At 44.9% G+C, this 27102-nt stretch overlaps 2 protein-coding genes across 4 annotated transcripts; one reads left to right on the top strand and one right to left on the bottom strand.

Annotated features, from left to right (window-relative positions):
* Positions 1-579: 579 nt before the first annotated feature.
* Positions 580-13770, bottom strand: Atg4b (Autophagy-related 4b). The gene is made up of 5 exons (XM_077644632.1): positions 12749-13770; positions 8107-8528; positions 7638-7714; positions 6929-7048; positions 580-2818 (listed from the first exon to the last, which is right to left on the bottom strand). Exons 1-5 carry the CDS (start codon positions 13444-13446, stop codon positions 2639-2641), a joined length of 1497 nt encoding a protein of 498 aa, XP_077500758.1. The 5' UTR covers positions 13447-13770; the 3' UTR covers positions 580-2638.
* Positions 13771-13965: 195 nt separating this feature from the next.
* LOC144111359 (small glutamine-rich tetratricopeptide repeat-containing protein beta-like) lies at positions 13966-22499 on the top strand. 3 transcript variants are annotated; one of them, XM_077644633.1, is made up of 11 exons: positions 13966-14085; positions 15586-15694; positions 16578-16696; positions 17375-17450; positions 17566-17665; positions 18228-18332; positions 18430-18562; positions 19820-19921; positions 20832-20869; positions 21210-21278; positions 22119-22499. In XM_077644633.1, the coding sequence occupies exons 2-11, from the start codon at positions 15595-15597 to the stop codon at positions 22243-22245; spliced, it is 969 nt and encodes a 322-aa protein (XP_077500759.1). In that variant the 5' UTR covers positions 13966-14085; positions 15586-15594; the 3' UTR covers positions 22246-22499. The 3 variants fall into 3 exon arrangements, with proteins under 3 accessions (XP_077500759.1, XP_077500761.1, XP_077500760.1); XM_077644634.1 differs by lacking the exon at positions 13966-14085 and adding an exon at positions 14104-14242; XM_077644635.1 differs by lacking the exon at positions 21210-21278.
* The last annotated feature ends 4603 nt before the right edge of the window (positions 22500-27102 follow it).

The following is a 27102-nucleotide window of genomic DNA, read 5'->3' as shown; positions in this document are numbered from 1 at the left end:
ATGCAGTTTCGGTTCGAACATCTGAACAATACAAATGACATGTAGGTTCAGTGTACGTCATGTGAGGCACAAGACAATGACGATGTACTTGCTCTTTTATCTTTATAATTTACTGCAATGCTTAAGACAGCCTGCCTTAAGAGCGAGAATGACAATGAATGAAGCAGCAAATATACTGCAGTACTATTATGCTTCATATGACCTATACTAAACATTGACATTGGAGTCGCTGTTCGGCTGTTGTAAAACATACTGCAAGAGAGAAGAAATGCAATTACTTACCGGTCGCAGGCAAGGACAACATCGTGGTCCATGTATGCTAAATAATGTATTACCAAGAAAGAACAGAAAACCAAAATTTCGTGTCTGTGCTCTTTTAGGGTGATATCCCCTCTCTGATCGGTTTACGCAATGTAACGTGGACTAGTGAAGAGTGAAACTTTGCTCAACTTTTCACTGTTGTTGCCCCACGTCTCGCATACACTACCAATGATGCCAAAGGCAGCCCTTTGCGTCTGGACCCTGAACAATGTGCAACAGATCTCACATTGCGCCAACCAAAAAAAAAAACAGTTATGGTCAGATGGCAACGTTTTATTGAAATAAAAATATAATATTTAAACAGTTTGTGAAACAGATACAACACGACAGATAACCACAGTGTGCATCTCTTGCACCGGAAGTTGATCAGTGTGTGTATAAATGGTAGTCACTTTGCAAGCATATATCACGCAAATCTAGGTAACAAGGAAATAAATTCTGAACAGTAGTCCAACTCTAAACAAGCAGAAACATTTGCAGAGTGTGGCATGGCATAATATCGCTAAAATATATACACTCCAACCTAAAAAGCCAACAAGCATTCTGCCAAGTGAACACATCCCGTCCTATACACGTGTACATGCAGAAATCATGGGTTCACCTTTGCGCCAGAGCTAAAATAAGATGAGCCGAAGTGTTGCTCACACGCTACCTGACTGCACTAGGGGGCTTCACAGCACCAGTGCTGTAGTGTTACATTAGTGATATGAAAACTCCAAAGATCTGTCACCAGAACTCAGCATTGGGTCTGCACGTTATTGCCATAAGAAGCTTCTTGGTCTCGCAACGTGTAAAGCTGCATGACAGCGCTTTGCTAAGAACTTCTACATGCTATGTACCCCCTGGTTACATGTTTGTGCTAAAAATTAAGACGTTTCCACAACCATAGACACCTTTCCACAGAAAGGCAGTGACTAGAGCTACGACGGAGATTATCGAATGAAGGCCAGGATTACTTTCCACTGCGTTTAGTGAATTATGATTGCATAAGGCCAAGTTCCTAGCCCACTTCACTTATCAAGCAGTCATTACAAAGCCGCGGGTAGTTTGTGATAGGTGTTGAGACCACTGTGCTACAAATTAAAATACGCTTACAAACAACCTAATAGCTTTCTGAGCAGACATGCAATACATTCATGATCCCTCGGGCCCTACTTCTAAACAGGTCTAAATTGACAATCAGCTCCATCTACACTGCCGTCGCAAAGCCTCTAGCTGCAAGCATGCTTATCACAAAACGATTTAGAGACGGTATGTTACCGTCCTATTCTGCGGTAATCTTCATAGCAGCAGAGTTCTAAGAATTTTATTCGGTTTTTTTTGCTGATACCCCTGAAAGTACTGGTTTTATACTTGGCACCCTTCAATAAATGAACTAGTGAATGACCTCAACGCAGTAGCAAACATTTCAGGGTTTGATATTTTCCCATTGCGGCATTTAAATACAAGAATTACTGCAATGGCAATGAAAGCTATATGCACAGTTCGACACACCTCACAAAGTGAGCTTTAATTCCTCTAAGTTTCAACAATAAACTGCCCATGATACTTATTGATGCTAGAACATCAAATTTCCGTATAACATGCAATGCAACAAAAGGTTATCATGCAAGCTAAGGAAGATAGGCTTCAGGTAAACTTGCTTTGCAAACACTGATTTTTCATGAAGTTTCCAAGAGACAATGCTTGTACCACACACTGTTTTTTTGGGGGGATATTAAATAAACTAAAACATACTAAAAACACATTGGTGCATCAAAACTGTTACAGCCCAATCTAAAATTTATGATTTTACAATCATATTAACCAAATAGGTATGGCAATAGCTATTAGACTGCTGGAAAGATCAGACACAATGCTCGGATGTGTGCAGTGCCTGTATGTATTAGCCTCCACTTATGCACAGGCATGATGTCCGTGCCACATGATGAGGCACACATGACCTTCACATCCAACATGCTCAGCACTTCATGTCTGGAGTCTATCTTTGGCAGTACTACTGTGGTATCTTCAGAATTTCTGCATTCAACCACACCCATGGTGACCTTCACCTCCTCACCCAGCCCCAAAACAATAAAAGCCAGCATGAAAGTTTACTTGACAGCAGGCAGCAACTGGTGCCAGTACTACATGCCTTTCTTGTAGCACAGATAGTACAACCAAACCTGCTTATTTTAGTTCTACCTTGCCTTGACACAAGGCACAGCAACGCTGAAAGCCAGTGTTTGCACCAAACATCAACGTGCTCACTAAATTAAACCATGGGAAGGGCAGATTACAAAATGACTGAAATGAAAGCAAGCTGTGAGAGAAGTGCTCAGAGTACGATGTACTCTTCCGAGTGGCGGCGGTCTGAGCCTTCCCTCGAGAATGAGCCCTGCAAGAAGTGTGCATAGGCCGCTCCGTCAGTCTCAGACGTGTCTGTGTGATCTGCGCAGCTTCCCTCAGAGACGAGGAAGACAGGGTATTCATGCCGTGACTCCAGTGGCACTGCCAGCTGCGAGAACAAAGGAAGGCAGAAACTAAAGATGTGGTGGTGGAGGGCTCTGGATTAATCTAGACCAGCTGAGGTTCTTTAATCTGTGCTGCCATCGCATGTAAGACATACATTTTTTTTTTTGCATTTCACTTCCATCAAAATGTGAGCACCATGGCCAGGATTCGAACCCACGTCCTTGGGATCAGCATCCGAATGCCAAAGCCACTTGCGGCCAAGTGCATCATAGTGTTGTGCGTTTCTTCCAGCACATCATTAGAAGATGGTTCCTATTCAGGCAGTCCACTGTTGCAGTGCAGCAGCGTAGTTGCATTAACGAGTAGGCGAAATAAGTTCGTGTCATGCCACAGTTTGTACCGGTGCATACTGCTGTCATTACAATCACTATTACTGCATGTCTTTGCCACCTTCCCCTATACTACATAATCCAATTTCGGACGATATTTTTTTTCTTCTACCTAAACATTGACATCAGTGTGGTAGGCAGTGTCACCTTTATGTCACGTAACAAATGCATGCAGCAAATTTGTTTATCTCTGTGTATATTTAGTTCTGATTAAACCTAAATCACTGCTTTAATTACATCGTCTCTTCCCAGCACGTCGCGCCATGCAATAATGTGTCACGTGTGATGTGTTAATGTCACATCATCTCGACGATGGACAAGTGGTCTAACGCGTTAGTCACCAAAGCTGCTTGCTATGCAGGGGCACCAGTTCAAATCCAGCTCAGACTGTGAAAATTTCACTTTTTATTTTTAAATTTAAACAGAAAATTCAGCGGCAAAGGCCATTGGCTCCTGACCACGTTCGTCTGAAATTTGCCAAGTACAGCAGCTAAAAGCCTTTCAAGCTTTTCATTTCATTAAACACGCTTTTAGCTTTGGAAGAGGCTTGCATATTTCCTGGTAGGCAACTGGGTCAAACCAAGAAAGAGAATTTATTTCATCTCACAAAATCAAGCTTGTGCCATACTTTTTCATCACTGGCAGATTGAGATGTGCGTAGATGTTTCTCACATGACCACTGCGCTTCCTCTTTGCCCACCCTACTTATTTTTACAGACTGTCAAGACCCATTTGGTGACTCAACGGCATTGGTGTTTGGTTTAAGTTGGGCTAAGTCATAGCTTGTACTGTTAAGTTTATGATGCAATAACATAAGGGCAAGGATTTAATAACTGAAAGGCAGAAAATATGTACTATTTGCAGGATGTGCATATATAAATGGCTGTTTTACATATGCAGTTTTCCTATATACAGTATATTTTAGATAATACGAAATGGCTGATGAGAATTAGCAAATTCCCATGGCCAGAGTACATTGTGTACGAGAAGGATTTCAGACGTTCCGAACACACTTCTGCACCCTGCAGATGATGATACGAATGCACAAGCTGCGACTGTACATCACCGTCGACACAGTCGCTAGTCGTGTGGCGAGCAGAGGCGCACGGTCAGCACATCGCAGACTCTGTGATCGCTAGCCACTGCGACCGCCAGTCACAGTGAACACTTTGCGAGTAGTGAGCTGTGGCTGCATGGCATTAAATAAATCCAGTCACCCATAAACAGATCTGCCTGAATGTATTTCCATGCTTCTGCATATGAATTTTGTTCATTTTGGATGATACCAGTTTTTTCGTCATCCCACGAGATTCATTGTGTTGTGTTGGGTTTAGTGGCGCATAAGCATCTAAAACAATCGTGCTCCGAACTCAAGCTATAAAAAATTGTTTTGCGCAGGATTTCATAAAAAGGTGTAAAACAACGGTGGTATAAAGAGCCTAAAAAATTATTTCATACTACCTAGTAATGAAAAGGGACAAATTTTAGAAATGGCAAATGGTACAAGCTTTAAGGGTTGGGTAACCTTGGCAACCATCCTTGGCTGCGCAAGGATCTGGAGGCTCCCAAAAAGTAAACACAAAAACCTCAGCCATCTTCTCAAAAGTGAGAAAGTGGCTGCGGTGTATTGTATGAAATTCAAATAATCGAGATTCTACTGTACTGCCTACCTTCAAGTCATTAAAATCAGTTTAAGTCAACGTGTCATTGTGTTCCTTTCCGTATCCCCATGCTTTTGTACGTACAAGGTTTCCAGTAATGAAGTTTCAATTAGACACCATCATCATCACCATCAGCCTAACTACGCCCACAGCAAGGCAAAGACCTCTCCCATGCCCTGTCCCATGCCAGCTGGGGCCACCTTATCCCCGCAAACTTCTAAATCTTATCCGCTCGCCCAACTTTCTGCCACCCCGTGCTACGCCTGCGTTTCTTGGAGCCCACTCCGTTACTCTTATGGGCCATCGTAATCTTGCCTTCACATAACATGCCATGTCCATGCGCACTTCTTCCTCTTGACTTCAAATAGTATGTCATTAAGCCATTTTTGTTCCCTGATCCACTCTGCCCTTTTCCTGTCTTAATGTTACACCTACAATGTTCCTTTCCATAGCTCACTGCGAGGTCCTCAATTTAAGTATTCATGTTAAAAGATATTCAATGAATTCACAAACAAAAAAATTTGAATTCTTGCAGCTAGAAGTTAAAGCAGCATCCCCATCACTATGAATGTCGATGTTCAACAGATGATGCTAAGAACAGCAGAAACCTGACAGTGAAGACATTTAAAAAAAAATTCTGACATCTGTACGCAGGTCACCTGTTAGTAGTAAAATGTCATGTTTATCAAAAGAACTTGATGCTATTCAAGTTCTCAGTAAAAGGCGGCGCAAAAGAGATGGATAGCACAAGTTTGCAAGCACAGAAGAAAGGAAACGCCTTATCAAATCTCAATGTCCACTAGGTATGATACAGCCCCTTTCCTCCAGGTTTCGAAACCAGGATAACACAAGATAGCACAAGTGCAGTACGGCCCTAACACAGTATAAAGGCTCTGTTTTTGAGCCCACACCCCGGGTTTCCTGGTTATTGTGGCTGAAGAGATTCCTCACGCATTTCAGAAACAAGTGCCAAAAAAAAAAAAAATGATTGAAATCAAAGCATGCAAACAAAAGTTATTCCACTTAAAGAATTCCAATTCAAAACAAAAAGAGCAGCGGAAAATGCATTTCACTCGTCCAGTGCTAAGACTGGACACAACAATCGGAACTGCGCCTTGCACAAGCTCAGTGTAAACTTGCATGCAATTGTTGCCTTGCCAGGGCAGCCGACAGCTGCACATTACACACTGTCCTGCACATTACATGCTGTCCTGCACATTGCACACTGTCCTGCACATTACACAGCTGTCCTGTACACGCTGTAGACAGGGCACGGGCAACTAACTCCACAAAGGAAGCACCGCAATGTCTCTTTGCTGGTAGGATCAGAAGGCTACCGTTGGTTCCAAAAAGCAGTCCCATTGCTGCAGTCAACACACAGACCGTGCCGATGCCCCGTCGTTCTCTCACTCCACCCATTGCGACATTTCAACGATAACATGACAACCTGCCTCTCGGAAGTCAAATATCACTTGAGTTCTTACATGCTCAAGCTGGCAGAAAAGCTGAGATAAACATATAACTGACTTTTGACCCCAATGAAATGCCATATTGTACCAGCGGAAAAAGTCAGCCGATGTTTCAAAAAATAAAAACTGACAAGTCCATCCCCTACCAACACCCTGTGCATAATGTCGTTACCCTTCTATACATTCAACTTCTGTATCTTGAATAATGGTCTTCGTCAATCACACTTTGTCTCTGACACAGTGAGCCTCAATTCCTTCCAACCCCCTTGGGTCACCACATAGCCGAGGGTCCGTTACGGTTATGGAGTTAAGTACCAAGAAAAGGAAAACACAGCTGCGGAGTGGACAGTGAGGTAAGGAAAGTAAATAAATTTGCTGGAACAGGCTGGCTGCAGCTGGTGACTTAAAATCAGACTTAAAATGCCACGGGTCTCTTCGTACCTTTACATCTGCCAAACTTTTTCTGTATCCACAATCGGCAGACAAGCACAGCATTTCACCTCCAACACAGCAACATCATGAGTGCTTTTGCCGAACAGTGTTTAAGCACGGTTGTAACAGCTTTCCAAAAACCGGTGACCTTGACCTTGCCGCTGAATACCTTATTTCAAGGTGAATGAAAAATGCCACTCACCTGTTTCACATCTTTCACAAACTTTTCAAACTCTTCTTCTGTCTTGCAGTAAAAACCCATGGTGCAGCTGGGATCCATCTTGAAGAACGACATCTTCCGCGGCCATGCGCAGTGAAAGGACTGCAATGAAAATAACACTTCAGGAAAACTCCAAAAGAGATCCATGCTCGCTTAATATGTGGCACAACAAAAACAACTATTGTAAAAAATTTTTTTAAAAATGAGCAAGAAGAAATCACACTGCAACACCTGCTTACTGTTAATTCTGTACAGAAAGCAAATCATTAACCACATTAGAGAGCATTTAAATCGATAATGCTATACATAAAACCTCTGAAAAACTGGACAGTTAGAGACGATGGTAATGGCACAGGTGTGTCTAAGACTAACAGAAAAGCATTAACGCTCGAGATTCTATGGTTTCCTTTTTGCCTAAACAGTCAGTACACAGTGCTTGTTGTGGCTCGTTCGGTCTCAATGTGAATATCTAGAAAAGCTTCTGCACAATTCGAAGCTTAATTAGTGTCGCTAGCAGGAGCCTATGAACATGTAATAGGAGCAAAAAACTGCAGAAGATGTGGGACGGAGGCAGTGGGCAACACAAGGTGACTGTGTTGTCTGCCTTGTGTTGTTTTAAACCCTGTTATGAGTTACCAGCTGGCCTATAACTGTATGATCTATCAACACGATATGTTGCAAAAACACAAACCTCAAGAGGGAAATCTTGCGTGCCTACATCGACGGCCTCTTGCACATAATGAGGGTCCAGGTAGATCACCTTTTCGCCTGCACAACAGTGAACACGAAAAATACTTGACGAAAAAAAAAAAAAAACATTGGCATTTTAATCTGTGTTGCATGTTTCCTCGCTTTAGTGATGAATTCTCAAGCCAAAAACCTTTCTTTTTCTTTTCAACAGGCACAACTGTTTGATAATTAGGGAAATCTACTTGTTAAAGAGAAATTCCCAGACAAGCCTTTTTGCAGTTTCTTGAAGTGAGGTAATGGCCAAATTAAATAGGATAGAAAGCAACAAAGCTGTACCTCTCGATGACTGCCACCATCCCCATTCCCCTGCTGCTGTGCAGATTCTTGGGAAGTCGCAAGCCAGAAGAGAGAAGCTGCCACCAAAACAGCATTGCGAATGAGAGCAGGACCGAGAAAACACCACAACATACCTTGCCAGCCAAGGAAGTACAATGAATGCCGTGGGCGGCCGCCGATGACGCCTATACAGTTGGGATGCGACAGCATGCCCTTGACACACGGAATATAGGTTGCATTCAATGTCTCTCCACCCAAGCGCACAGGCACGAGGATGATCAGAGAGCGCCAGCCCGGTGCCCCGTTGGACTTGTAGCCTCCCCGGCACAGCGTGCGCACGTCGTCCAGGTAGATGGTGCAGTCCTGCGCCACGTAGATGCGCAGGTCGGAAAGCATGCGGTCGAGCTTGCAGGCCCCCTCGAGGGCCTCCTTGAGGATGTAGGCCGCACTGGAGGGGCCGTACCAGTCGCCCGCCTGCTTGCCGCTTTCGTGGCCCATCTGCACCAGCTTGTGCAGGGAGAAGGGGCTGGCATCTGCCGTCCTGTCGCCAAACCATCTGTTAAGAGTGGAAATGAAAAACCCTTTTGTATAAGTTGCATTTGATTCGAGAACAAAGAGCCAAATGGACCTCAAAGGAAGCCCTCCAGCCAATGGCATCAACCTATTGCCATGGTGGTGCAGTCAACCGTCTAGCACCTGCTAGCATGGCATTCCAGGTGGCTGGCAGGTGTAAGGTGAGTGAATGCAAGTTAATGAAAACATGCCGAAGCTTTGAGGGGTATCTTGGGTTGTATCCAACTATGGATACTAACATTTGTTGGACGCAGACATTAGCTGGTATGACATCGGTGCCAGCGGAACCTGCACCAATACTCAACACAAAAGATGTGAAAGATGTGGGCACAAGAACCACTCTGACTTTAACAAGTCCCACCATTCTTCGAAGTTACACGACATTAAACTGGTGCCAAAAGATAGCATGTCAGTCCACAAAGTCATATGTCCTATTTCGCTCCCCAAGCTCAGATGGACAATGGAGGTGACATCATCGAAAACAATTTTTCATGAGTACAGCTACTGCTTTGTTTAAGTGTACGACCAAAAACTGGAGGTGATGTTGAGGAGTTGAGAAGCAGCAAACTTATACCTATCTTGTGACACACTAAGTGACTGCCGCCACTGAGTCGAGGTTTACTTATTTAACAGCAAAGAAAAGTTGACAGCAGGAATGGACCTGCGTTGTATGTTATGAAAACCAGAATGCTTGCTCCAGATTGTGAATTTCGGATGTGAACCAGCACTTTGCATGTGATCAAGCAGACAGGAATTGCCATTAACCAACGCGTGTGAAACACTACACCGCCATTTGTAGGATTTCCACAGCGCGGATACACCCACCATCAGCACTGCCTTTTGGACTGCAAGATCTAATAGTGCAAGAATTCAGACAAAGCATAGGAGGATTGCATATGTCCCCCTACTATAAACACCAAAGCCACCTTACAATCCCCTGCAGGCCTTTGCTTTGGAATCTGGTGTGCAGCACTCGATGGGCTTGCTGCAGATGGTTGTCATGGCCCACACATGTTAGGCCCTCGTGTCTCTTCGCTCGGTACTGGCTGCATATGGCAAGTCAGATGCCTTTCACCATCCTCCATCTAGGCCAATGAGACAACCTTGCTGCAAAAAAAATTTATTACTATTGCGTAAGAACAACGTTAGATCAATTCTTGAATATGACTACACACTATGGGACCATATGGCAGTGAGGCCGAAGAAAAATTGGAAAGGGTCCAAATTTAGGTCCTTCATTTGTCAAGTCATTCACAGGAGATATTCTTGAAGAGAGTTCGAAAGGAGTGTAGTGGGAACACTTGAAAATCCTTTGACGCAAGTTGCGATTAAAGTTATTCTATGGTGTTTTACCATCGTGGTGTCAGTTTTGATAAGAAATAATTACGCCACTATATCTCGAACCACATAGGCTACATGTTCAAATTATGGGTGATCACACTGACTCTGTTTTTCTTTTTTCCCAACAACAACCCGCACATGGGACAAATTACCTTCAAATGCCGCCTACATTTTCTCCACTGATGTCTTCATTTCTATGTTCCAATGACTTTTTTTCAATTTTCTAGTGCTACATATACTTCTGTGACTTGTGTATTTATCATTTTGTTACAGATTTTTGGCTTTATTTAGATGTAGTATAACTTTCATCACCATCATCATCAGTGGAACTATCTCCACTGCAAGACAAAAGCCTCTCGCATATCTTTCAGTTAACCCTGTCCTGCGTCAGATGCTGGTACGTCATCCCCACAAACTGCAAGACAAAGGCCTCTTGCATATCTTTCAATTAACCCTGCCCTGCGTCAGATGCTACCACGTCATCCCCACAAACTTCCTTACCTCATTTGCCCACCTGACACTTTGACACCCGCTGCTATGTTTGCCCTCTTGGAATCCCCTCGGTTACTTTAAGGAATCATCGGTTACCTTGCCTTTGCATTACATGCCCTGCCCATATCCATTTCTTCTTGATTTCGACTACAATATCAACAACTCAAGTTTATCCTTTCACCCACTCTGCCCTCTTCCTGCCTCTAAATACTGCGCATATCAACTTCATTTCCATAACATGCTAAGCTGTCCGCAATTTAAGTTGAAACCTTTTAAATAGCCTCTGTGTTTCTGCTCCATAGGTTATTACAGGCAGGATACAGCTGTTATATACTTTCCTCTTGAGGGATGCTGGTTAATTGCTGTTCATGACACGAGGACACCTGTTAAATGCACTCTAGCTTGCTCTAATTCGCCTAGTTACTTCACTCTTGTAGTCCGGATTGGCAGTCTACCCACCCCAAGTAGATGTATTCCCAGCACTTCTGATGCTTCAATGCCTACTGTCAACTGATGTTCCCTTCAGAGAGTGCTGAACATTACTTGACATTTCTTCATACAAATTTTTACACTCTACTGCTCCCCTTTGCCTGTCCAGGTCCTCAGTCTTGCTTTGTAAATAGTCTCCTGAGTTACTTAGCAAGGCAATGTCATCAGCAAACTGGCAGTTACTAAGATATTCCCTGTGAACTTTTATCCCCAACCTTTCCCAATCCAGTACTCTGAATACCTCCTGTAGCATGCAGCGAATAGTTGTGGACGGACCATGTCTACCTGCCTGATACCATTACTGGTCAGTATTTTATCATTTTCCCTCTGGAGGACAATAGTTGCTATGGAACTGCTGAAGATTTTCCGGTACCTTTATATATGCCTCTTCTATACCCTGGTTACGCTTTCTCGTAATCTATGAAGGCTTTATATAGAGTCAAGGGAAGGAACGGCGTAACAAAAACAGGATGTTGGAAGAGGAACGTAACACACGCATGCAGTTCTTCCTGTTTCTGTTGCGCCATTCTTCTCAAGATACATAGAGAGGTTGGTTATATTCTGCGTATTTCTCCATCACCTGAAAAATGCTGTGAATATGGTAAATTGTGGAGTAGCCTTTCCGAAAGCCAGCCTGGTCCTTTGGATGACTGCATTCTAAGAATGATTTAATTTTATTAAGGATTAACTTGATAAATACCCTGTAAATAATGGACGGTAAGCTGATCACTCTAAAGAGCCAAGACGTTGGCATTCCCTTTCATATGGATTAATGTGATGCTAGCGTTCTACAAAAATTCCGATACGCTCGGGGTCATGAGACACTGTGTATACAGGGTGGCATTTTTAGCGCAATGTAGCCACGGTCATTCAACAAAACTGCAGTTACCCGATGCTTATCTGCCGCTTTTTCCTTTTTCACTGCTTGCAAAACTTTCTTTACGTCCTATTTCGTTTCCTGTGGGAAGTCAAATTCCTAACACCACCGGCTTCACCATTAGCATTCCGATTATTTCGGCTACTGTAGAGATCTGAGCGCAATTCTTCAGCTACCTTAACTATCCTATCTATATTGGTAATGATTATTCTCTCCTTGTCTCTTAGGGTGTATACATCTGATTTTTGTCAATGGCTCTCCAGAACAGAATTTGGCTGGGTACTTGGCCATCACATTCTGTATGAATATACCAATTTATATGGTAAAACCTTGTTGTTGACCAAACGCTTTTCACGTTTTGGCAACGTGCAATCACATTAGAATGTTCTTCTAAAGTCCACGCAAACCTGCGAGCATTTGTGCTGCACTGTCAGCTACAGTTCTGCGGCATGAAATCTGCAGTTCACCAAACTGGCAGACGACTGCTCGAATGACGATGAGATGGAAAGTGAAATATGCGATTTATCCACACCCTCCTGAAGCACACGCATTCAGTTAGAACAAAAGCACAACCTCTTATCAAAGTATTGCCAATTATTACAAAAAAAAAACAAAAAAAAACTTGTATACATTTTAGGGGCAGAAAGATGTATTCGTGGCCACACTCCGTCACTCATCAGTAGTGTCGCGTCGGCGTCGGGAAGAAACTAGACAGCGTCGACGCGGGGAGCGGAGATGCGTCCAGCTTGTTATTGTTTCCCAGCCGTCTAGTGACACGTACCCATTGAATAAGCTTGAGGGTCAAAGAACAAACTTTATCTCTTTCAACGACGCAGAATAAGACTGATGCTGATGGCACACAGTATGGCCACGAATACAACAGAAACATCGAGGCAACGAATCGTATCGGAAGTTGTGGGGCACAGCTGTATGCACTAGATTTACGGGTCTCGCACAACACGGCGGATGCCACTGCAACTGCGAGGCTAGGCGCGGAAACTGACCTGACGACCGTGCGGTGCATAAAGTCGGAGGCTTCACTCTGGCGTCCCTTGCGGTAGCGCCAGCTGCGGCCCAGGAAGTGCGTGAGTATCGCCTGCGCCAGCATCATCTGGCTGCTACGGAGCATGCAGCCCCAGCCGCAGTCCGAGGTGATGTCCGTGCCCGGTATGGCGGGAAACTCCCGCCGGTACGTAAACCACAGCCGGCTCGAAAAGTCCTCGAGGAAAAGCTCGTAGCTCGCCAGCCTGTCGTCGTCGGCCGCTGACTCGGGCGGACTCCACGACCGCTGCGAAGACACCGACGAGGAGCTCGACCAGAGCGCGGCGGCCGAGCTCTTCGTCTGAATCTTGCGGTGGTACATGATTCCCAAGAGCCAGATGGCCTCCTCGTCGCTAAAGTTGGCCTTTTTGCGCATCGTCCAACCGTAGCGCACATTGTTCCACACTGACATCAACTTCGTCCTGACCTTCTCCGGAGACTGAGGCGGCACGGCTGACGCCCCGGATGACGACGGCGCATCCCGCTGCTTGTGCTGTTGCTGCTCTCCGTCGAGTTTCAAGTCGTCGGACGAACAGCGGCGGTGCCGCACCACGATCAGCTCTGTGTTTGGCGTGTGCCCACAAAACGCGAACATAGACGGCATATTAGGCGCCGTCGTCTGTGTGGTGGGCCTGGCAAGCACGTCTGCGCCGTTGAACATTGTTGTGGCGGAGGCAGTACTCGCCTCTGGCTCTTTCACGTCACAGATAAAAATTTCTCCGGCGCTCAGTCGATCACATGAACACGGCAGAGCGCCGCTACGTTGCCTCCAGGTCCGGCATCGACATATCGGACCAGCACCAAAAACAGCATTAATTAAAGACGCTTCTTGCTTACCCCTTTGTCTGACAGATACCTTGGAGGTGTAAAACACAAGTCATACACACTAACTCGAGCTAAAGAATTTACTTTACCAGTTAAAACGGCCGAACGTTACCTCCGCCCCATCGCTTTCGGCCGCCTCGACATTTCCTTGCTGACATTTAGGCATTGACGCTTTTGCTGAAAAATGAACAGTGTCCAGGCGGCGCCACAAGCCATTAAAATTTATAATACATATAATAGTATTATAGCAGTAATAAATTTAATAACAAGTACAATATTCTTACCTCTAAATTATCATTCAGAAATTATTGATTACAGGCGAGATAACCTGAACATAGCTAGGTCACCTGACAACAGCGCGGTGTGTGCCAAGTGGTGCCAAGCCACTGTTCAACCTGGCGTGCACAATAAATGAATTAGAAGTCACGCCTTGTCAGTATTGTATGCCTCGTACGCCGGGCCTGCGGCTACAAAGGTAGGTCTTTGCAGTTTAGTCCGATCATAGCTTCTGTAACAGATTCTGTCGGTGCGCGTGCCGTTCATCGGGATATTTCTGAGGCTGTCCATGCAGTAGAAGCGGCTAAAATGTGCTTCTAGAGGACTCGTACCGTCTTCGTTCATTCGTCTCAGAGGTAGTACACCATCCCAGTGTGCGAATATCGTTCTATCCTGCCGCTCTATACCTCTTTACTTGCTAGTTCTTGTTTTGCGATCGTAGACTTCAACGTAGGGGTTGATCTTGTTAAGAATGTTGTACGTGTACTACACACCCCCCCGAAACGCGAGGGTCGTTGCGCTACGGTCGCGTTACCTGCATGACGCTTGTTTACGTTCTAACGCTGCGCTCCCGTTTTTGTAATGTGTTTCTTGCTACCTGCTGGCAGTATAATTTACTAACGCGACCGATTAGCGCTTCTGAAGGAATCTTGCTGCTTCGCGGGCGCCTCAACCTTCGCTTTTCAGGTCGACCAACGCTAGCTGCGGAACCTACTCCATCGTATTAACACGTGTCCCAAAGTGGTTGGAAGTGACGCTGCCTCAAATAAGGAAAACAAAATAGAAGAGCAGATGTGGACACCTGCTTTCTGTGGTGACAGCGGTGTGCAACCCTATGAGATTTTTCTTTACTGGTTCCCGAAGCGATGCTGGTACGCCGTTAGTAACGAACAGTTCTTCCTTACCTGCATTTTACTGAGCTTCATTAGTTTTATTAGGTGCTTGTCGTTTCTGTCTTTCTTGATGTCCAGTTGCTGCGACGTGTCTACCGATTTGTAGTCCAGTAATAGTACGCGAACTAGCGCCCTACGCTTGAACCTGTTAGTTACCCGTCAACAACACTGCGACATACTGATACCAAAGATCAAAAGTGTGGACCCGCGAAAATGCGTCGAATGTAAGCCAGTGATATCAGGTAGCTTATTAGGGGCATCATTTTCAGTTTTCTTTCCATGAAGCATGAAATGTGGGTCTCATAACCGCCTTTCTCCCTCCACGTTAACGTCGAAATCGCGTCGGAAACTCTTGCGAAACACTACCGTCCATCCACAGCTGGCTTGAGCTCTGCAGCTGTGAAACCCTTTTATGTGCTGCTCGGCAAAATGGCCACTTTCTGTCTATTACTTTGTCAACTAATCAAATATTAATAAGCCAGCTTGCCCAAGGTTTTCAGACCACCTGTTGGAGGCAGTGTAGCACGCCGAGTAGCAGCCATCTTTTATCACAAGGCACATGAGGGCAGCAGAGTTCACTGCCAGTGAGTGCGGTAGCAGCAAAGTGCACATGGTGCATAGGTTTTCTCAGCCAGACTGGTAGGCAGCCGTAGCAGCCATTTACAGCACCCCAAAGCTTGTACACGCTTATTTTCATTCACCTGAAAGACTTGAGAGCGCTTGTCTTTGTAACAGTCTTCTTTTTCTGTCTACACTTTGTTCAGTTCTCCTGAAAGCAATTAAAGTTAAACTTTTTTTTTTTCCAGGGATTGGGTATGTCTCACGTGAAGAGGCTGGTGCTGTCCATAGTGCAGTTTCTTCGTCAACAACTCCAGACTGCCGACTTGAGCGCAGATGCCAAGGAAAGCGTGGAAGGTGCGTTTCCTGCGACAGTGTCGAATGGACATTCAGCGCCCCACAAGGACCACAGTGGCGAAACTGATGGAATTACAAGCATGCGCACAGACCACTTGCCAGTTGCAGAGTCATCCGCCCAGCTGTTCTGCTGACGTGTCACAACTCCTGCTGCAGACCAAAAAAAAAAATTGAAGAGCTGTACATTATTTGGAAACAGCAGTTAGTTTGGCACTTAATGCGCTTTTAACTTTTTTTCTGCAGTAAACAGAGCAGTCTCAAGTGTTGACGCTGTTTATAACATTTTTAACAGCAGCGATGTTTTCTTCCACATACTGCAATTACAATATTCAGTTATTGGGAGAGATGGGAAACATGATGCATTTCATTAGGCTTAACAGGATGCTGAAGGCAGACTGAAATTTGCTTGTACCAATAGATTACTGCATTCTAATGACAAAGAAACGAAGTGCCGGTCTTGCCGTTGCTGGTTGTTTCCGCAAGCAAACTACGGTGTGTCGGGTTATTTTTGTGCGAGCATAACCGAAGCTAGGCAAAAACTTCGAAACAGTTATCATGGAGTCTTTTTTTTTGTGTGTGTGTTTGCTTTATGTTTTTGAATTGAGTGATGAGCAAATTTCTAAATTTAATCTCTCGTCGATATTTACACTTTTCTGGCAAAAAAAATTACTACAGCTGAAAAACGATGCTTCTCTGTTTCCGCTGCAACGAGCTCAGCCTTGCTAAGGCTTCTACCGTGGCCTCGCAGTGTATGTTCATTAATGAACATTTTTTGTGGCTGCACATGCAGGTAAATCATCTTTCTATAGAAGCAGCTATTGCATAGGAAGCGTATAGTTATGTGATGCAGGGATGCAAATACATTGAGAGCTTGTCTCTGCAGTTGCGGTACAATGTTTAGAGACTGCCTATGGAGTCAGCCTTGAGGACCTTTCGAATGAGAGCCTCGTCGTGTCCAGGTCACTGTTGGAAATCTTTGGTGAAGCACTTCCTCGAGAACATGTAAGACCTGACTTTCCTTCGTTTTTTTTTTAATTGCACTTGCTCCTGTCCTGTAGGATAGCATATTATCTGCTTTAAGTGCACATAAGCCTAACCTACCCAGCACATGCTGTTGATGATAATTTTGCGTTTACATGAGGTCTGTGCGATATCACTCTTATTTTGTTTCTAATATTGTGAAAACGGATCAGTTTCAGTGAACCACATCGATTTGGATTGCTTTGGCAAACAATGTGTGTGGGGTCCACCTATTCTGAAATGCACCTGTGCTTGGAATGTTCCCAACATACTCTACTTCTAATAGTAATTTCTGTCAGATTCGCTATAATGTAGCCTCAAGAATTAGACTTATACCTTTGCAGTGCGGGGTGTGCGCTGGCATACACCATTTTTTGTGATGAATCTACTGGGTTGAGTAACCCCGAACTGTTTCGGAACATTTCTAGGATCACTTGCACATTTCTTCCTGGCCTGAAAGCTATGGTCAATTACCCTTCTTGTGGGCACCACTGTCTATCCGTCATAATCCACTGCTCACCCCATATGCTCATGTCCATATGCCTTAACGAACGGAGCGACTCTCCCGATACCTTGTTCAAGCCATGCTTTGTTGTTACTCTTAATGCTAGGACTGCTGCTGTGCAAAATGCTTACACTGCCTTGCACTTTGTTCCACAGGTACAGACTAGCCACGAAAATGTACCTGAACCAACTGAAGCACAGAAAGCCGAAGCAGAGAAGTACAAGCAGGAAGGTGAGTTTGCACTGCAGGTCATTCATGTTGCTGCAGGCCGTTGGATGTTTTGTTTTCGTTTGCTCGTTCTGCAAGAGTGGCCACAGCTAAAAGTACACTTGTAACATCTTTGCAGGCAACAACATGATGAAGCTCGAAATGTACACAGCTGCTCTGGAGTGCTATACAAAAGCCATTAGCCTGGATGGACGCAATGCTGTCTACTACTGCAACAGGTGGGCTCATGCTACCTCGGTTTTGAAGACGTCGAAATTTGACTTTCCAGTTTCTATGCGTGTCCAAAAGCATCGCTCTTATTAATATTAACGCTCTGTACCTAGAATGAAATACGCAGATGTGGCACTCCATAGATCTCACAAGAGTGTTCTTAAATAAGTGCGAGTATTGTAGTGTTAAAACACTCATAAATAGAAAGCGAACATGTTGGACAGTTTTACTGCACAAAGAACTGAAAATGGGAATGCAGACTTTTTCTTCTATTGCTTAGTCATCTTGGCAAAGTAGCGCCAACTACTTAACCAGCGTGTCGAAAATTTACAATATCAGCAAAGCAGAGTTTTCTTGGACTTAATTGAGAGGAGTTTTCACATGCTCGGAAAACATTGGGGTGAAGTGCGCTTGAGATTATAGTTGGATGAAGTGACCACATCGTGCACTCCAAAACTCCCAACAAAGACTGCTATGCGGCTGGCAGAAAGCGCCGCAAAAGAAAGTTAGCTTAATGCTGCTATTTTGTGAGCACCTGTTGACATTGTGCGGATGTTGTGGTTGTTACAGAGCTGCAGCCCACAGCAAGCTGGATAACCACCTGGACGCTATCGAGGACTGTAAGCGGGCACTGGAGATTGACCCCAAGTATAGCAAAGCATATGGCCGAATAGGGTACGCGTCGTTGGTTTCTGTGAGGCTACAGCCATCGCTCCTTTTCCTTTTTGATGCAAGCGCCTGCATGATGAAGTGCCTCTCTCTACCTCCACAGTCTGGCCTATGCAAGTCTAAACCAGCACCAGAAGGCCAAGGAGTGCTACCAGAAGGCCGTGGAGCTGGACCCCGAGAACCAGAGCTATGTCAACAATTTGCGAGTCGCCGAGGAAAAGCTCCGCGACATGGCGGTGAGTTGTGGCCCACATCCGATCGTTTGTGCTTGCGAGAGTCCAAGAACTTCAGGTTCATTCGCCGCCTGCTCAGATCTCATTGCCGTCTAAATAAAAGAAGCCACAAGTACATTTGATGTGCGAATAGTAAGGTAACTAAGGGTTGTGCTTACACCAGCACACAAGGGCTGGCCAACCTTTGCGGCTGCTACACATGGAGAAACACGTGAAAGGTTGTGCAAGACCCTTGAGGTCCCAAGCAAATAAATTACACAAAACAGCACTGTGCGTACCAGCATTTGCTAGGAGCCTTGGCCCATGTGCTGAACAGAGCTTCAGCTTGTGTCCAGCTCTTTTTTTTGCTATCCAGATATGTGCGGAATGCATACATGCTCTTATTAGTAGCCTGTTGCTCTGCATTGAGAGATCTGGGCAAATTTGAAAGAACCTACTGAGTGATTGAAGCAGAGTTTTGATTCATGCTCCTACATTGTCAAAGAACTGCTTAAATAAAATATTGAATCTTTATTACTATAACCCCCTAGCTCTTCATTGAAAATGAGTTTCAAAATGTTGTAATCTGCACCTGCAAGATTGTAAAGAATAATTGGATGTCTCCAGTTACAGTGTGCATGTTGGTTTCACAAGGTTTGCTCATGTACATAAAGGAGTGCAGTCCAGAGTTATATTTCTGTTTGATATGGGGACAGTGCTAGAGAAGGAAAAAGCAATGCCCTGCTGTTCTTTTTTTAGTCCTGTCAACAGCACTCATTTTGTTAATTCTTTCACTCTGCCACTCTCCTTTCATGCTCACTGCACACTTTGCGTAGCACCTAACAATTTGCCTTTCCATCTTAGTTCACCTGTTCTCTGCAGTAGGCATAGCGAGATTTCCTAATTTGATGTGTCCCTGCAGTCCGTGCTAAGTCTCACTTATGTCAGGGGCAAGACCAGTCGGAGCACATCAGCGCTTCCACAGCTGAGTGAATTCATAGGCTTGAGATCGTTTTAATTATGATTTCAGCACTGTCTTGGCATCCTGTGGTACTAACAGCGGCAGCAGAGAGTTTTACGCCACATTACCTCACATCCTGGCTGAATACATGACACCGTAGCTGGTTACATCAGTGGTCATGCCTATGTTGTAGCAGGGAGTGGCAGCGGGTCTTGTGGGTGGATGCGACTAGGGAAGTTGGCAGGGAGATAAGAGACGCCTTTGTCCTGCAGAGGAAGTAGTTAGGTTGATGATAATTATTGCATTTCTCACGCTTGTAGAGCTCGGGCAACGGAGACATGCGTAGGCCCTCTGGTGGCGGTGGCGGCGGTGGTGGCCTAGACTTTGGAAGTTTGCTGAACAACCCCACCCTTATGAACATGGTAAGCACCTTGAGAAACAAAGAGCTAGAATGTGGTACTGCAAGGCACAAAACTGTACCGTCCAACACGGCAAGTGTGGAAACTTCGAACGATGCTGGCAGTCAGAACAAGCATTCCCACACACTTGTCGCACCTCTCGTGGTGCAGATTATTGCATTCTTAATTAAGTGCACATAAGTGTGGCAGTATGGGAAACCGTGTGATCATCAGCAAGCACCTCTTGTTTGTGTGACTTTTTTTTTTTTTCTGATTGCCCGCATATGTCCGTGCCATCAAGAAGTTTCTGCTTTTGAATATTACTCTTGTTCTACGCTATGGGCTTCAAACATAGGCGTACACAGGTGTCTCCATTAGTGGTAGCACCCATTCATGGTAGCACCCGTTCCCATTTTCTAGGCAGCAGAAAACATGGGACAAAATATGCACCCCCCCCCCACCCCCTTGCCTCCCCTCTGCACACGTCTGTCTTCAAAGACCTGCCTTTCCCTCAATTCTCGACTAATCTTTCCCTCAACTTAAGCATGTAATTTCACTTTTTACCTAAAATCCATAAATTTGTATGTGTAGTTTTCTAGATGTCTGCAGTTGCTGGCCTGTAAGGCAAACTCGGGAATGTGTAAGGGCTGGAGTGAAGCCATTCCTAGATATGGCAGAGATAGCGTCTATATAAACAGAAACTCATCCGCCATTTTGGTATATAAACAGTTAGAAAAAATTTTTATCATCTTCATTTGAAATAACATATCCCGTAAAGGCATGCTTCCAAAGGACCTACCGCATTATAAATCAGTTTAGCCACTGTGCTGTCATTTCTGTCGGGTCACAGACTATTGAATTACTGTTCAAAGATGATCACTTGCAGTGCACATCTCCACATCTTCGGGTTTTTTTTTTTTGTCTCCACCCCTAGGCTGCCACGCTAATGCAAGACCCCAGCATGCAAAACATGTAAGTCTCCTTTCTTTGAAACATTGTGTGAAATCTAGCAACCATTTCATGCTTAACGGGGGCAGGTATAATTGCTTTTACTCAGTAAATGACGCTTCACATAAAGTGTTTTGGCTGAACGAATCGTTGCGACTGTTAGTAGTGCGTAACTGCTTAGTGGGGTGAGAAAGTTCACGCCAGTGCTGCCACTGTGCAGCGATACTGGGCTGTCGATGAACGAACAGTGGACATCAGCGGCTTGTCGTGGAGAGGAAGCATTTCTTGCATTAAGCAAGCCCTCGGCTGTGAGACAGGCTGGCAGTTTTAATTGTTTGTCATTTTGATCTCTCGTCCTGAACAGCATGAGCGGACTCATGTCTGGAGGGCTGAGCCAAAATACGGGCGGCGGACTGGACGCACTCCTCCAAGCGTAAGTGTTGCTACACCAGCATTCCTGTAGCCACGCAGGTGTGTGACTAGAGTCCCTCCCTGCTTCATAGATAACTGCATGCGTAAAATGGGGTAGAGTGTGTTAATCTTTTTGCTTCACTTCGGCTAAAATTAAGTTAAAACTGCCAGTCGGTCATGAGTAAATTGACACAGCAGGTACAGTTGACAGTCGTAGCGAGGGTCAAGGTACTTGTCTGCATTCGTACAGTTATCTACTGCCATTCTGCTACCTCCTCAAGACCTGGACTTATTGCCTTCCAGCCAAGTTTGGAATAATAATAATTTGTTTTTGGGGAAAGAAAATGGCGCAGTATCTGTCCCGTATATCGGACAACTGAACTGGGCCTTAAGGGAAACGATAAAGGAGGGAGTGAAAGAAGAGGTGCCGTAGTGGAGGGCTCCGGAACAATTTCGACCACCTGGGGATCTTGCACTGACATCGCACAGCACACGGGCGCCTTACCATTTTGCCTCCATAAAAACGCAGCCGCCGCGGTCGAGTTCGAATTCGGGAACTCCGGATCAGTAGCCGAGCGCCCTAACCACCGAGCCACCGCGGCGGATCCAAGTTTGTAAAAGTTATAAATTACAGGGTTTGAACACAGAGGCTATGAGGGACGCCTTAGTGGAGGGGGCTGGGGATTAACTGTAGACCACTTGGGGTTCCTTTTTATGTGTGCTACATCACACAGCACACGGATGGTGCTGCCGTGGCGGGTAGCAGTGTTTGTGTTGCCTTGAACCTGTTTTATTTGAACTGCCTTCTCATGGCTTGATTTCTTTCCATTCTGTTACCTTTCTCTGCGCATACAACGTGCAGGGGCCAGCAGCTGGCATCCCAGATGCAGGCTGCAAATCCTGAGCTTGTCGAGCAGCTGCGGCGCCAGATGAACAACCCAAACGACCGCAACTCCTCCAACCAGGATGGCACGGAGAGGAACAATTGAGGCGCCCCACCCTGGTGCTTTGAACTAACTCTCTTCAGGGATCACTCGAAACCCTCCTCTCTTTTCGTCCTTGTCCCGTAGCAAAACCTCTCTACAAATGGATTGAGAAACAACTCAAATGGTGGTGTGAAATGTAGCCCTGGCATAACGGTGCGTTTGCAGTGCCTGGTGACTGCTGAGAATAATAAAGTTCATCCAATGTACGAGACCTCCAGGCGGTTGCGGCCGTGTCTCATTGGAGGCTCTTTTCTAAATGGTTTGCAAGTCTTCCTTTGTTTGCGGCGTTTAACCTACTGCATTGCTGATGTGTCCCATGTGCCTGCTAAGGTTCACAGCATCATGCAGCAGCTTTTGGCCAAAATAGTTTGCCAACTTATGTGCCCTGCTAAGGTTCACAGCATCGTGCAGCAGCTTTTGGCCAAAAATGGTTTGCCAACTTTCCTTGAAGGTAAAAAGAGAACTCTTGTTATGGTGAGCATGCGTTATGAATGATTAGTCGATATAAGAATGATTGTTACTAATTTCCCACGACTGCTGTTTTTGTATTGCCATGCCTGCTGCATGTGCACATAGGCTGTTTCCATGCCACTCTTCATGTTTCTTTTAACTTGAGCTACCTTCCACTTAGTTCCGGAGCCCTTCACTACGGCATCCCTCATAGCCAGAGTCTCTTTGGGACGCTAAACCCCCATAAATTAAAACTAACTTTCGTGCACATACATACATTCACCAATGAATGGAGCACTATGGTGCAAGCCCAGCCAACCATTTCGTGCAGTGGCATGCAAGTAGCAATGCCTCTACCAGTGGGGATAACAATTCCCAAGGCTTTAGGATTGCTCGCGACGTCAGTCTAGTCAGGATTCAGCAACAGGTTCGAAGAGCAAAAAATTTTCCTGGTTCTGCAAGATAACCGTGCACATCCTCTCTCTAGCATATTTTTTTTTCTCTGGTTCACACATGCACAAACACAAATTATGAAAATGCAGTTCACCAGCTCAAACAGTCGGATGTATACTGCAGCCAATGCCTTTCTGTTTAGGAAACAGATTTTCGATAATGCATTGTTTTTTGTTCTCGCTACACTCCCCACTTTGTTATGTGCAGACGTAAGCTGCAGGAAATTTTATTTTACGGATTAATTTTCTTGGGGGGTCACTACACACGTTGTTTGTTGTGTACACTTCGAACATATCCAATGGGCCCCTCGTGGCATCTGTGAAAGCTTGCCAAAAGGCCCTGAATTACTTCGAAGTTGAAACCATTAAGGTGCTACACTCACACAACTGTGCGCATACCGAATTTACCGCTTTTTCCAAGAGAGTGTTAGAGCTATCACTGTTCCAGTTGAATTCAGCATTTTTGACGTTGCGAATGGGATTTTTTTTCTTTATGCCACCTAGCAAATTAAATTGATATTTCGCAAAACAGAGACAGATGCAGACAGATTTTGACTGCAGCAATATTAGCAATTATTTTGAAAGCATAAATACCTTGTTGGCGCGCTGCGGGTGACCTTGGCACAAGAACGGGGGGAGAACACTTGAGCCGAACACAAACGAACTTTGCCAAAACTTTCCATCTGCCCACGGTGCTTACGTGCTCCGCTGCCGCCAGTGCAACGCACGACACTAGAGTATCTTACTAGTCCCGTGGCGTGTGAAGCCAGCGCGCAGCGCGAAGTTGCAAGTTATGTCCTGCAGCCCAAGTGGCGCAAGTGCAATGTTTGTGACATGTGGGCGAAGCGAGAGCACTGGTATCGTTGGAGACATGGCACCATCCTTTGGAGAGGCACGCAACCTCAAGGCGGCAGAAGGTTATGGTCCTGGACGTTGCACTGATGCTGCAGACAAATGAGTTGGCCGAGACTCGTGGCTTCCAATGAGGGTCAGTCTCTAGCATGTGCTACGTCAGTACTACAGAGCATTTCGTGCTCATGTCTACTCTCCACCACAAAAGGCTTTTTTTTTTTTTTTCTGAATTTCTGGCATCATGTGCATCTGCAAAAGAGTTGTTCTGCGATCCCTTGGGTGTTTAACACATTCTGGTACTTCAATGTTTTAGGCTGGCCTTTTTTATTTATTACTTTATTAAAGTTAGAAGTTACATCCATGTCCCGTTATCTTCACTTAAGTGCACATCCTTCTCAGCGTCAAGAACCAACTATCCCGTCAAAACACTCCTTCAGGATGTTCTACTTGCACATAAAAACTTGATGCGAGAATAATGACTACAGTCACCTGAACACAGCCACTCGACTACAAGGAAAGATGCATATCTTTCTCAAGTCCTTTGTATGAAAAAAAATTCGTCTTGGTTCAAAGATTAAACCTTAGAACACGGCCAGAGCTGACCAGCCTGTCTACCACTTTGGTTCATAACAAAGTGACAGAAAGATCGAACCTGGAAGTGTTCCTGGGTTCAATCTCTGGACCATGATAAGTTCTCTTTCTCCTGTGAACTTCAGGAAGCTGTATTGCCTTTCTCTGCAGTTCTACCATTTTGTTATGGTGGACGGTACATATCTGGGTTCAATCTCTGGACCATGATAAGTTCTCTTTCTCCTGTGAACTTCAGGAAGCTGTATTGCCTTTCTCTGCAGTTCTACCATTTTGTTATGGTGGACGGTACATATCTGTAGCAACTGCACAGCTACGATAGTCCCCCATAAAGTAGGAAATAAAATTCCAGTAAGGAAGAGCATTGAGCAGGGAGACACGATCTCGCCAATGCTATTCAGCACCTTTTTCCAAGAGGTATCCCGTGGCCTGAAATGGGAACAGTCAGATATAAGAGTAAATAATCTGCAATTCGCTGACGACATTGCCTTGCTGAGTCACCCGGGCAGAGCAGAATAGTGGGTCTAAAAATTAACATGCAGAAAGCCAAAGTAACGTTAAACAGTCGAGCAAGGAAACACCAGCTCACAACTGGCAGCAAGGTGCTGGAAGTGGTAAAGGAATATGTACATAGGGCACGTGGTGAACGCCGATCCGAATCACGAGAGGGAAATAACTTAGAATAAGAATGGGGTGGAGCGCATATGGCAGGTTCTCTCGGATCATGAATGGCAATTTATCGATATCCCTCAAGAGAAAAGCATACAACACTTGTATCAGTACTCACCTATGAGGCAGAAACATGGAGGCTAACAAAAAGGGTTCAGCTAAGTTAAGGGCAACACAGCGAGCCATGGAAAGAAAAATGATAGGTGCAACGTTAAGAGACCGGAAGCGGGCAGAGTGGGTGAGGGAACAAATGCAGGTTAATGATATCCTAGTCGAAATCAAGAGGAAAGGGCTAGGGCAAGGCATGTAATGCGAAGGCAAGATAACTGCTGCTCCTTAAGGGTAACAGAGTGGATTCCAAGAAAAAGTAAGTGTAGCAGGGGGCGACAGATGGTTAGGTGGGCGGATGAGATTAAGAAGCTTGCGGGTAAACGGTGGGCACAGCAGGCAAAGGACAGGGTTAAATGGAGACACATGGGAGAGGCCTTTGACCTGCAGTGGGCATAGTCGGACATGGTGATGATGAAAGAGTGTGACAAGACCAACAGCCATGCACAACGGTGTTGCAACAGCTCAATAAATGCACATGCTGTGATAAACGCTGATGTAAAAGTTACAGGATTGCACATTTAAGTCTGCTTATGAGCGAAAATACGAAAGCCTTTCCCTGTCCTCTCTCTCTCTCTCCCTCCATTTTTCATTTTCTTTTATTTTCTGCAATTTTTAAGCACTTGCACATAAAATGTGCAAACACTACACGAAAGAATGAAGACAAGATAGATGTAGACAAGAAATTATCCTGATCATTTTCTTCACAACAGTACTGCTACAGGCTAATGGGTTTGACATGACGGAAAGAAACAACGAGAAGACTGGATGATAAAGAGAGACGCAAGTGCCAACAGCAAATTCAGTTGCTAGTCAGAGCTTGTTTCATCTTTCTTCACCGTCTCGCCTTCGTGCTGTCCCTTTGCACTTCTTCGTAATATATTTATTCGGCCAGCAGCACGCTTTAATTTACTGAAGTTACCTGCACTGAGCACTTCGTTAGTCAAGAGCACTTTGTGTATACTAAAGCTCTCGGTGCTTGACAAACTTTTTTCATAGTCCATACCATGCTAGCACAAAAGGGACAAACAGTCTGACAAAAAATGGCACAAATAAGGCACAAAAACACAAGGATGGTCATTGCAGTTTCAAATGATATGAGAGCAAAGCCACGTACAAAAATAATGTTTATATGGAAGGAGATCCCATACCACAAGGCTTCAAGGGCCCTACACCAAATATTGCTTAGTACAACAGTAACATCAGCAGTGATTTACACACAGATTAAAGAATGATGCATAAAGAATGTCTCATCCTGTCCGCAGCATTTTTGCAAAAGCTGTCCATTTCCCAGCCAGCACGAAAAATAAAATATAGAAAAGACAACCTATGTGCTAAGCTCAAGATCACCCTTCACAAGTGTTGCTTCAGCTTTTAAACTTTGCGTCGGTCACACATAATTGCGCTTTTTAAATGACTTGGGACAACACAGGAGTCTGGAAAAGAAGGGACTTGCGTAAGTGACCCTTCAGTTTTGCTTTCCAAACAAGGAAAGCAATTCTTGGAAAACTAATCTGCTGGGACAAAGTCATCGATTGATGCTTGTTGATACGATAGCAAAGTTGCTGCTTTAACTGCGTTTCTTGGCATATCTGTATTGACATGTGACGCTTATATGTGTGTGCACACCGCAATAAACTTCAGTTGACAATTTGCGCACCAGTGTTTGTGTCATCCCTGTGTTGTCCAAAGTCATTTAAAAAGCGCAATCATGTGTGACCATGTTAACTACCAACTAGCC

The sequence above is a fragment of the Amblyomma americanum genome, chromosome 11 (assembly GCF_052857255.1).
Source record: "Amblyomma americanum isolate KBUSLIRL-KWMA chromosome 11, ASM5285725v1, whole genome shotgun sequence".
Classification (NCBI taxonomy): Eukaryota; Metazoa; Arthropoda; class Arachnida; order Ixodida; family Ixodidae; genus Amblyomma; species Amblyomma americanum.
Note: the sequence above shows the minus strand (reverse complement) of the source record. Positions and strands in the feature narration are given on the sequence as shown.

Coding starts and splice junctions, on each gene's coding strand:
- LOC144111359 (XM_077644633.1), top strand. CDS start 15,595: ATGTCTCACGTGAAGAGGCTGGTGCTGTCCATAGTGCAGTTTCTTCGT. Junction 18,333..18,429: donor AAAGCATATGGCCGAATAGG/GTACGCGTCGTT, acceptor CTACCTCCACAG/TCTGGCCTATGCAAGTCTAA. Junction 20,870..21,209: donor GACCCCAGCATGCAAAACAT/GTAAGTCTCCTT, acceptor CGTCCTGAACAG/CATGAGCGGACTCATGTCTG.
- Atg4b (XM_077644632.1), bottom strand. CDS start 13,446: ATGTTCAACGGCGCAGACGTGCTTGCCAGGCCCACCACACAGACGACG. Junction 8,529..12,748: donor ATGCACCGCACGGTCGTCAG/GTCAGTTTCCGC, acceptor CACTCTTAACAG/ATGGTTTGGCGACAGGACGG. Junction 7,049..7,637: donor CGCAAGATTTCCCTCTTGAG/GTTTGTGTTTTT, acceptor TTTTCATTGCAG/TCCTTTCACTGCGCATGGCC.